At 36.8% G+C, this 12,612-nt stretch overlaps 1 protein-coding gene across 4 annotated transcripts in view; it reads right to left on the reverse strand.

Annotated features, from left to right (window-relative positions):
- PRKN (parkin RBR E3 ubiquitin protein ligase) overlaps positions 1 to 12,612 on the reverse strand; it is a 1,390,885-nt gene that overhangs the window by 428,057 nt on the left and 950,216 nt on the right. For all 4 annotated transcript variants that reach the window (XM_034963207.3, XM_034963209.3, XM_055114294.2 and 1 more), the window contains one exon: positions 10,491 to 10,627. In XM_034963207.3, coding sequence (XP_034819098.1) covers positions 10,491 to 10,627 — 137 coding nt within the window. The remainder of the gene's footprint in view (positions 1 to 10,490; positions 10,628 to 12,612) is intronic.

A 12,612-nucleotide genomic window follows, 5' to 3' on the forward strand; every position in this document is an offset into this window, starting at 1 on the left:
AAACAGACAGGCAGACACATGGAGATTGCATGTGGATAGGCTCTGGGTAGTTTAACATTTTAAAGCTTATAATACGGATTGCCAAATTGCTTTTTGGAAATATATGAATTTATATTCTTACCTCTTTTGAATGTGTGTCCATCATTTTATATTTTATGCTTTAAGTTAGCGATTCTTTTTTTTTTAAGACAGGGTCTCACTCAGTCACTCAGGCTGGAGTGCAATGGCACAATCATGGCTCGCTGCAACCTCAGCCTCCCAAGCTCAAGCAATCCTCCCATCTCAGCTTCCCAAGTAGCTGTGACTGTAGATATGCCCCAACACACTGACCTAATTTTTAAATTTTTTGTAGAAAAGGGGTCTCCCTGTGTTGCACCAGGCTAGCCTCAAATTCCTAGGCTTAAGTGATTCACGTAGCCCTCCCAAAGTGCTAGGATTACAGGCTTAAGCCACAGTACCCAGCCTAAGTTAGCAATTCCGTAGCAACTAATTATGTTGAATTTTTAATATGCGTGTTGGCCATTTGCATATATTCTTTTGTAACTCATCTTTTAATATATTTACCTAGTTTTCCGATGTGTTTTAGGAGTTATATTAACATGATTATTTGTATTTAGGAGAGCAATGTTCAAAAACCAAAAAATAGTCCTTCGTATTAGATTTTATGTTTTGCTCCCTAAGTAGGTGTCTGCAACCCAAGTTTCTTGACTCCCTAGGCATCGAGAATATCTCTGTATCTAAACAGGATCGGAACTGTCTGTCTCATGCTGCACTATGACTGACAACAACCAAGAAGCATAACGGACTATAGTTGGTGAGCTGACATAATAGATGGAAAGGGAATTGCATTCCAAGTTAGGTGAAAACTAGAATTACATGAAAAGTGACCTGGGAGTACAACAGTAAAAACAAAAAACAAAAGGCAAAAACATAACCGATGGACTTGAATGGTACTAATGGTGAGGCTGATGGCATTTCATAGGGAAGGTGGGAAACTACTTCCTCAGCCCCTAGAGCAACAGAAAAATCTGTGCTACCAGGGCTTATAAAGGACAAGAGGTAAGTGCATTTTGCATAGTAGCCATCATTCTACAGTAGCACTCTCAGCAAATCAACCTAAATACATGAAGCTCCACCAAGTTGGGTGAGTGCTACTCAGTTTTAAAAGGAGATGCAGAGGGTGCTTCATCATTTCAAAACAATTCCGAGCATAGACTATTAGTAATAGCTGGCAGCAAACCTTTCAGGATAATTAAAAAGATTTTACCAAGCCCATACCTTTAGGTAAGAGTTTGTCAGAGGTCCTGGAAATAGGCTGTTTTGGCTATGTTTGTCAATCTTATTTTCAACTTCATCAAAATGTACTGAAAAACCCATGCTAGCTAGCAAGTCAAATCACTACAGATGAAATAGACATGGGCAGAGGGAGTATTTTCGCATTTATGAATGCTACAGACTCCCATTGAAAATACCTTCTTGCTTACAGACTGCCCACCCCGTAGTAGTTCTTAAATATTTAAACGTGGGAACTTTAACAAACCCTGATGCCTAACCTAAAAGGTTACCATTTAATTGGTCTGAGGCATGGCCTTGGCATTGGGATCTTTAAAAACTTCCATGTAACTGAAAAGCATATCTGGGGTTGAAGAGCACAGCCTAGGGAGAGGCGGGGCGGCAGAGAAGCAGGAGTACGGAGCTCTGGAGCCAATCGTATCTGGGTTAAACTCTCAGCTTTCCTCCTCCTAACTCTGTGATCCTGGTTGCTTAATCATATCGAGCCTTTACTTCTTCCTCTGTACAAATAAGAATAATAATTTCTACCTTATAGTTGTTTTAAATATGAAATAGTGCTAATAAGTTAGAAATGTTCTTTTCTTGACCTTCTTCCCATAGAACTTTCAAAGGTATGATAGTTTAACTGTTGAGGCAGGCTTATCTATTCACACAGTGATTAGGAACGCATGTGCTAGAGCCATAACTCTCTGGCTTTGTACACCAGCATGTGCAATTTAATGAACTTCTGAGGTTCCATTCCTTCATTTATAAAAATGAGAAGAATAATAACATCCATCCTAATAGGGTTTTGTGGAGATTCAATGGAGGTTTATGAGTAAGCACTAAGAATGGCACCATATTTACAGTAAGCGCTCATTAATCATTACTCATTTTTGAATTTTAGGGAAATAAAATTTCATATCCTACCCTTAGAAGTATAACACAATATCTGGTCAAATAATGAGTTCACACTAGGAGAGCAGGGTTTCTACCTGGATGGTATTTTAAGCCAGTTTTAATTATTCATCATCATAATTTTGTCAATGAAAAAGATTGGTTCACTGTTGCCTGGCCATACCTTGAAGAATGTATAAGGTGTTTAGCTTAAGAAGTTTGAAAGAGACACAAAAAACTAGATGATGGAAACAGAAAAGAACATCTTATTACACACATCTTGATAGCAAGAGGTATTAGATATTTATCTAGAAATGAATATATACGACACTGTTAAGACGTTTGGTGCATGAGACCAGTGTAATTTGGAAAGTACTTTGCTAACTCTACGTATATTCTCATATATATATATATATATGAGATATTTTATATACATATATATCTATATATGTATATATAGTTAACAGTCCCAGGGGTTTAAAAATTATTATTATGGTCTTATAACGTCTGTATTCAAATTCTATTACATGATTTCCTAGGCTAAGGAGACACTAAATAATGAATTTGGGGGAGAGGACCATTTGTATGGGCTGGGGCAGGGTGGAGAGGAGGTGAGGGCTATAGCTGCATTTATGGAAAAGCACAGAAGAGCCTGGAACAGTGCCATGCATGGGACATTTGCTTCTTCCACAGGTTGAGTGGTGACTATGCCACCACCGCAGGAGGAATCATTCCAATTTGTGGTGATCAAAGTCCTTTGGACCACACCAAGATAGAAATACAACCACCAAACAAATTCAAAGAACATATTTACCAATAAATCTACCCCATTTGCAGCTTCATTCACACTCCTAAGTTCAGGAAAATCAAGGAATGGATTGGAGCTGTGGATTCCAGTACCAGATTAATCCATCTTTTATGATTAGATAGAAACTTTATCATTGAAAGGAACCGATGGCTTTAGGGATAAAATGTCCTTTGATTGCATAAATAAATCTTGCTTTAATTTTCTTGGAGGAATTACAATCCAAAAATAGCCAGTAGTCCCCACGGGGGCTCAAAACAATTCACACAGGCATTTTAAGCTGGGATGGTGGGGAGGTTAATGGACCACTCTTCAGAGAAATCAGCAAGGGCCACTCCCAAGATTCCATACGTCAAAGACAACACTGGGGTCTGACTCTGGAGGTCCAGCCATTTTATACAATTAGAATTGCTGAGGAGGTCAGCCAAGAACCTCCAGAGAAACATTCCACAGCACCGGGAGTGCACGATCAGCAACGTGCCCAAAGTGCCCATCGTGTTGTCAGGGGCTGTGCTGCATCTGACCACAGACAGGATCAGGCATGGACTCTGAAGCCTTCCCGTAGCAGTCCAGCTTCCATAAAGCTGTGCTTTCAATACATTATTTGTTTCTTTACAGAATTAACTGTCATTTCTGTTGTCCATACGTATTATTAATATATGTTATTTATTTATTTATTTTTTGAGACGGAGTCTTGCTCTGTCACCCAGGCTGGAGTGCAATGATCTCGGCTCACTGCAACCTCCACCTCTCTGGTTCAAGTGAGTCTCCTGCCTCAGCCTCCCGAGTAGCTGGGACTACAGGCACCTGCCACCACGCCTGGCTAATTTTTGTATTTTCACTGGACACGGGGTTTCACCACGTTGGCCAGGCTGGTCTCGAACTCCTGACCTCAGGTGATTCGCCCACCTTGGCCTCCCAAAGTGCTGGGATTATAGGCATGAGCCACTGCGCCTAGCCAACATATGTTATTTATAAGATTCATAGACATTGATATAACCTTTAGCTCCACCATAGAAGAAAGCTGTGCCCTGGGAGTAATATGGGTTCCATCAGCTCTTGTTCCTGATAATCTACCATTTTGATTTATAGTTTGATAAGCTTTGATCCTATTCTTTCCTTTCCTTTCTTTTCTTTTTTTCTCTTTTTCTTTTCTTTTCTTTCTTTTTTTTTTTTTTTTTTTTTGAGATGGAGTCTCGCTCTGTCACTGGGTCTGGAGTGCAGTGGTGTGATCGTGGCTCACTGCAACTTCCATCACCTGGGTTCAAGCGATTCTCCTGTCTCAGCCTCCCCAGTAGCTGGGATTATAGGCATGCGCCACCACACCTAGCTAATTTTTGTATTTTTAGTAGAGACAGGGTTTCATCATGTTGGCCTGGCTGGTCTCATGCCTAGCCTCAAGTGATCTGCCTACCTCGTCCTACCAAAGTGTTGGGATTACAGGCGTGAGTCACTGTGCCCAGACTATAAACTTTGATTTTCTATTTCTATTTTGTTATCATTTTATTTTATGTGTCTTGTTCTATGCTCCACGAATCAAGGCAAAGCCAAATAAACCAAGAAGAGAGATCACCAGATAAATGGGTAATTGGCTGATTTATGCATTGAATTATAGGAAATCCCAATCCCAACCTACAATGAAAGAATGTCCAAATGCATGTTTCTCTGTAAATATACACATACATGCAGACATAGACACAAACACAATATGTATATGTTTACGGGAGTGCATGCTTAAATCACAACCAAAATAACAAAAGCCAGTGTACACTGCGTGCCTACTGTCTTCAGCATGTACCCTGAAGGTACTTCATAAGGCATTATTTTAATGTGTCCACATAAAATGATGCTAATGCATTATCCCCCTTTTACCTAAGATGAAATCAAGTCACACTAAGGTGAAGAACCTTGCCCTGTATTATGTATATAGTAAGATTCAGAGCCAGCATTTGAACTAGGCTTTTCTGAGGTGCCGTATATAACCCAGGATTTGTGCAAAATGGTTCACTGGTTTATGGGGGTAATATTAGGACTTACACAGGTATTATGCAAAAAATATGAAAAGAATTGACCTCCACAAAGACTTAATGTACAGAATGATGTGTGTACCATCTCATACCCTAGCCTGTATATTGGATGGTCATATGTCATGTATTGCAAAGGGGTTATCCCAAGGGAACAGGGAGTCCCACAACCACCACTGGAGAGTGGAGCCCTCTCTTGTCAGTCACCTTTCAGCAGAAGGTCATCTGTGCTTGGCTAAAAGAATAATGAATAACATCTCATTTTAATTAAATTAACCCTATTAAAACAGATAGGTGACTTAAAAATAATCCTTCAAAGAAACTATTACTTAAAGATAGAACTAATAATCTAAACATGAGGAAAATGAGAAAACGGCAACACTGATGATGTCGGTACATACGTGAACATCAATGTGATTATAAAATAGGCTCCGAGATAGAAGCTAACGAGAGTAGGGAGCCATTATATTTAGCAAGACATTTAAAAACTAAGCAAGTAATAAACAAAATGAGTGTCTCTGTTGAGCAAATATTAAAGAAAATCCAGTTTGTTCTTGACAAAATAAAATCTATGACATCTGAAAGTTTCTCTTTGCATAATATAGGGAAACATTGTAACTGGATATACAGTTTTTAAAAAGGCTGAAATAACGCATGCTAAACAATCTTGTGACAAACCGAACTATATTTTCTCATGAGTGAATACTTACGGAGATACATACTAAAACATGGTTGAAGCTATGAAGACACAGGGATGGAACCGAACCATGCCATGTGGAAGACTGACTACACAGTTGAATGGCAGTACAGTTGTTTCTAGCCTGTCTCAGCTTCTGGTTACTAGTTCATTTATTAAAATAGCAAAACACACAAATATGTAACTTTTGCAAGTGTAGTTGTTAAACATTAAGGAAAAGAGGTGCCAGGGAATATAAGTTCTCAATAGCAACTGGTATTTTAAAAAATAAAAGCAAATTTCTATGAGTATTATATTTAAGTAACCAGTGATGAGGTGGCCACATTCACAAAAAATATGTAGAAGGATTCCAAAGAAACTTTGCAACGCAACATCTTTCCATCCATTCATCCCTGCCTCACTCCCTATTAAAACCAAGAAGTTGAACCCAAGAGTGCATAAGATTCTGAGGATGGCATTGGCATACTGAATTTAAAAATAAAAGTCTAAAAGGTATTTAAAACACAATTAATATTTAGTAGAATCCATATAATGCATTTTAACAACTTAGAGCTTGACCACGCAAAATTCTTTTCAAGGAGGTTGTTAGTTATCTCGTGGCAAAGAACCACCAAAATTAAAGTTAATTTACACACATTCTTTACAAGTGACCCAACTTTGCTAATCTTTTCTGTATCTACAAGGGGCTGTCAACAGTGTGCTATATAGAAAATATTTTTGAAAATAATATATGTAACCTGTCCCTGAAAGAAAAGGTGATGTTTTCAACATGACTGAGAAAAAGAAACACCAAAGGATCCTAAACACATGAAAAGATGCTCAACTTTGTTTAAAATTAAAAAGAAACACACAGCCAACTACATAGAATAACATTTCTCAAATATATAATTAGAAACAGAGCAAAAGCCTTTCGGCTCCCCTGTTGGGGAGGAAGTGGAGAGCCTGATACTGCACTTTGCAATTGCTGATGGGCATGGAAAGCGCACCACTACTGGGAGGGGAATTTGGAAACAGTAAAATAAATACAAATTTTCCCTTTGGTGCAGTAACCCCTCTTCTAGGGAGCAGATCCCAGTAATACTCTGACAACAATATGAAAATATGGGTGCACACAAGTCTATTAGTTGTAGCAATATTTACAGTAAAAAAATGAAAACTTAGTGTTTGCCAGTAAGGAAAAAGTAAGCTATACCTACACAAGGGAATTCAATAATGCTATATATTTTTATATGGAAGAAAATATCTATACCGGACTAGGGAGTGATCTTTAAAATATAATAGGTACTGTAGAGTGAAAAAAGCAAGGTAAAGAAAAATGTGTATAATCTACTCTCTACTGAAGAAGGTGACACATCTATATCATTTTTGATATCATCTATAGTATGTTTACCTATTTTTAAAATAGGTAATTGTTTTTAATAAATGTTTACCTTTGGGAGAGAAAAGGAATATTATTTACCTTTATTTATTTATTATTTACCTTTGGGAGAGAAAGAGAATGTAGATAAAGGGTGTATTTCTTTGAATATAGCATGTTTTGTAGCTTTTGCTTTGGAATAATGGAAATATTTTACATATAATGAAAACACAATAAATTTAAAAGCAGTGAAAGGCCAGGTGCAGTGGCTCACGCCTGTAATCCCAGCACCTTGGGAGGCTGAGGTGGGCGGATCACCTGAGGTCAGGAGTTAGAGACCAGCCTGGTTAACATGGCGAAACCCCATCTCTACTAAAAATACAAAAATTAGCAGGGCGTGGTGGCATGCACCTGTAGTCCCAGCTACTTGGGAGGCTGAGGCAGGAGAATCACTTGAACCCGGAAGGCCAAGGTTGCAGTGAGCCGAGATCATGCCACTGCACTCCAGCCTCGGCGACAGAGCAAGATTCCATCTCAAAAAAATAAATTAATTAATTTAAAAATTTTAAACAAAGCAATGAGAAATACATATTCAATTGATAACATAACTATACATTAACTTATATGAGTTTATATCCCTATAAGGATATACCCTAATGACAAAACAAACTGCAAAAATCTTAACATTGTTTCCAATAATCACACTTAGGTGAAGGTGTCAATACTGTAATACTGATACTGTTGTGGGTGCATTCCAAAGTAAGGCAAATGAGTAATTTTGTTGGTATCACTCAGTAACAGAATTTTTGCCAAGGGTGAAAGAAACAACAGTTGTAATATTGGTGACTTTTCAATGAAAATTTGGTAACACTGGATTTGAACTGAAAATGTTAGTATAACTAATATTGCATTTGTACTTAAAAAAAAAAAAGTCTCCTAGCTTGTTCGGCTAGGCCTAGAAACAGTAACCAACATGGTGACAATGAGCATTCCAAGCACCAAGACTTTTAAATACTATTTCCTCCTAAAGGGAGCCAGAGCTCCTGAGAAAAATGGCTGCTTGCAGGTTATTCGGCGAGAATTACAAGAAAGGTCGAGAGCATCTTGTTACACTGCAAATCCTGACTAATGGGTGCAGGAAGGTTCACTGTAGTATTTTTCCTTACTTTTGTATGTTTGAAATCGTCTAAAATAAAAAGATACACATTAAAAGAAAATGAGTTCAAAATGAACTGATAACTAAAAAGATAGAGTGTGAAGAGAAGACTTGAAAATGTGTGTTTAGAAATGTTTCTATTGTTTGTGGCTTTGTGAAGGCAGAAGGCTTACCAAAACAAAATCGTCACAATAAAAGCATTACAGAGTTTTCCAATCTGTAAATAATAAACTTCACTAGATTTTGGATGCTTTTGTTAAAAAGAAAGGCACAATAACTTTCAACAGGTTTTCCTTAACAATATGTTAACATATATTATGTGAATCTTAGTTTTAAAAATCATTGCATTATTGGTAGATATGCTTAAAAGTGAGTATCATAATTTACAAAGTCAACAAAGCAATTAATTTATTCCATTTGGATCTTTTTATCATTTGGAGGTATATTTTTTAGCTATAATTGACATTAAAACTAAATCTTGAAATAAATTGAACTTAAAACCTCACCATTGAGTCAAGGTATCCCATAGTTTCAAATTAAGTTTTGAAGAATTAATGAAACATATTTAATCACATTGCAGTCATTTATACATAGAGAGAGATAGGAACTTTTACTTCACTCCAGGTACATAAATTACCTCAAAGTAGACCAATGATCTAAATACAAGAGGTAAGCTATTGGAAGAAAATATGGAAGCAGATCATCATGATCTCAGATATGGCAATGAAGTCTTTTGTTTGACACAAAAAGTATTAGCAACAACAACAAAAACAGATAAATTGCATTTCATCAAAACTAGAAACTTTTGTTCATCAAAGGACGTTATGAAGAAAGTGAAAAGACAACCTACAGAATGGGAGAAATATGTGCATATCCTATATCTGATAAGGATCCAGTAGCCAGAATATATAAAGAACTCTTACAACTCAACAACAAAAACATAACTCAATTTAAAAATGAGCAAAGAAAGGACTTGAACAGACATTCTTATAAGGAACAGATATGAATAGTAAACAACCACATGATAAGATAATCAACATCACAGTCATTAGAGAAATGAAAATCAAATCCACAATAAGACACCACTTCACACTTAGTAGGATGACTAGTTAGAAACAGTAACAAGTGACGACAAGAATGTGGAGAGATAGAAACCTGGGACATTGCTACACTGCTGGTGGCAATATAAAACGGTACAGCAGCTGTGGAACACAGTGGGCAGTTCTCCTAAAGGTTAAACTTCGAATTCTGCTTCTCGGTATATATCCAAGGTAAATGAAAGCAAATGTTCATACAGAAACTTATATATGAATGTTTACAACGGCATTATTCATAATAGCCAAAAAGATGGAAACAACACAAATGCCCATCCGCAGACGAATGGACACACAAATTGTGGGGTATCCACACAGTGGAATATTATTCAGCCATAAAGAGGAAAGAAATATTCATACACGCTGCAACTTGAATAAACCTCAAATACATTATGCTAAGTGAAATAAGGCAGACACGAAAGGTCACCTATTGTACGATTTCTTTTATAGGAAATACCTACAATAGGCAAATCCATAGAGAAAGAAAGTGATTGGTGGTGGCCAGGGCTAGGGCAGGGGGTCACAGGCAGTGATTAGCTGGGTAGGAGGTGTTCAGAAAGTTTTGAAGCCCGGCAGAGGTAGTGGTTGTGCAACATTGTGAATGCACGAAATGCCACTGAATTGTACACTTGTAAATGCTTAATTGGTTACACGAATTTCACTTCCATGAAAATGTATATATGTAATAACAGTATAGTACAAGTAAAGGGTGCTTTGTAATGTTAAAAGATAAAATATTAAGTAGTTCAGGTTTATCTCATTCTTCTTTCTTTTTCACATATGTTATTTTACATATATTCGGTATGTGTTCAACATTTTGAGTGATAGAGGTATACAATTTAAAAATTAGGTAATACTGCTCTAGTTCCAGGGTAACAAATCTAGAACATGGAGAGTGACTCTAACCCACAGAAAAACTTGGTATACCTTGGCTGAATAATATTGACAAACTTATTCTCAATGCCTTTATGCAAATAATGCATTTTCCAGTTCAACACAATTCCTTCATTCCCCAGAACTTTTATCTTTTGCGATCCAAACATTAATGTTTCATATCCAGCAATGATCAAATTTAAATTTTCAACTCTTCTGCAAGGGTTTACATATATCTAAGCCAGTTTTACATCAATAGTTGTTCTTCTGTTCTTCATTAGTATTAGAGATGGAGAGAAAACATGCTAGACTTACCCACACAAGGCAGGGAGTAGCCAAGTTGAGGGTCGTGAACAAACTGCCGATCATTGAGTCTTGTCACACAGTATAAGTGGAAACAGTCTAAGCAAATCACGTGGCGGGAGTTGCACTGGAAAACCAGGACGGGGCTCCTGCAGAGAGAAAGGAAGATGTTTCCTCTAGTACCTGTCAGTGTGGAAAGGTAGCACGTGCTTTAGACCAATTTCTGTAATCCTGGAGGGTTGTGTAGACTGTGCTCTGTGCAAAGACTGGAGCTGCTAAGCATTAAGCTCACGTATACCAACGCTACATCTTAAAAATTGGAGGCACTCAATGAACTACATAGAAAACTGATTCTCCTAATTTTACATTTTTTATGTTAACACATTTATCAATCTTTTGATTAAACCTGAGCTAAAATATAATCTCTTTCTGGAAGTCTTCCCTGACTCAGAATTCCCAATTAACCTATCAAATCATCCCATCTGCTTGTATATATTTCTATTGATCCGTTATTACACCATAGTATTCATATCTTCTCCTTTCTCATAGACTGTGATCTCCTGGAAAGTAGTTCCTATGTTTATTTTGATATTCCCATAGTACTAGGCATTGTAAAGTTTTAAATGAATGTTTTAAAAATTTAAATCTTTAAAACATTTTGAATATTTTTTTCCTCCAAAGTATTTTAAGGGAATCAAAAAAATTTAGGACTTGTATATAGTGATTTACTAGTAATCCCATAAACATAATTAGAGAAAATTCAACAGTGAAATAACAGATTTTCAAAATTCTGCTATCCCACTTATTTTAAAGCAATATGTAATACAAAACAAAGAAAATAAAATTCCTTGGTAATTTAATTATAACTATGTTATAACAATAGAATCTGAGTTTCCCCACTATCAAAAGAAAAATTACTATTGCATCAAAGTAAAAACGTTAAACATTTTCTCACATTTTATTGGCAAATAAAAAAGTAGAATTTAGGGATAAAAGGTTATCCAACAGGGATTCTTCTACTGCAAGATTTTGTCTATTGTGCCATCTCAAAACCATCCAAATATTCAATTTCTCAGAGTATGGTTATGGGATTACTAATTAATCAATATATATAAATCCTAAATTTTTTTATCCCTTTAAAATACTCTGTAGAAAAAAAAATCTTAAAAGCCATGTATTTTTACTGGAAAATGAACCACACAAGTTTATGTCAAACAGGAGACAAGCTCAATACATGAATTTGAAATCAGCCCCAAGGCGATTTTAATAGTAAGAAAGTTATTGGAGTCTATTTAGATAAGCCTATTTCCTATGTAATTATAACAAAATACAAAATAAACATGTTCATTTTATACCCAATCTTTAATACCTATAAGAGCTCTTCAAAAGCCCTTTTTCTAGAGAAATGAATAATACTAATAATATAAAAGATAATTTCTTAACACCTAAAAGATTTTCAAAATTCTGTTATCCCACTTACTTCAAAGCAATATGTAATACAAACAAAGAAAATACAATTCCTTGGTATTTTAATGCCATGGATGTGTAAGTAATCGGTCAACTTAATCTGAGCAAGGGCGCACCTAAAGGTGCGGCTTCTCCTTTCCCCTCTTGGAACCTATCCAAGTCCTTCATAATGCTTTCCTATTTCTAACCAAACAGTCACTCGCATACACATGCTCAAGCACACACATACTTTTTTCACTTTGCGACCCTATGAAGCTGCTGTATTCTACCTTTTTCTCTCACAGCTGTTATGTGAAAAATATTCTCCATCTTGCTTTCAGCAACATGGTAGACTAAAACCTTTATAGACCTCCCAATCTGCTACTAATTCATGGAGAAAATATTAGAACATTTATGAAAATATGCCTGTATATAACAAAGTTAAAAAGAAAGCTTAGAGGCCAGGCGTGGTGGCTCACGCGTGTAATCCCAGCACTTTGGGAGGCTGAGGCAGGCGGATCACGAGGTCAGGAGATCGAGATCATCCTGGCTAACACAGCGAAACCCCGTCTCTACCAAAAATACAAAAAATTAGCCTGGCGTGGTGGCGGGCGCCTGTAATCCCAGCTACTCAGGAGGCTGAGGCAGGAGAATGGCGTGAACGCGGGAGCTTGCAGTGAGCCGAGAT

The sequence above is a fragment of the Pan paniscus genome, chromosome 5 (assembly GCF_029289425.2).
Source record: "Pan paniscus chromosome 5, NHGRI_mPanPan1-v2.0_pri, whole genome shotgun sequence".
Classification (NCBI taxonomy): domain Eukaryota; kingdom Metazoa; phylum Chordata; class Mammalia; order Primates; family Hominidae; genus Pan; species Pan paniscus.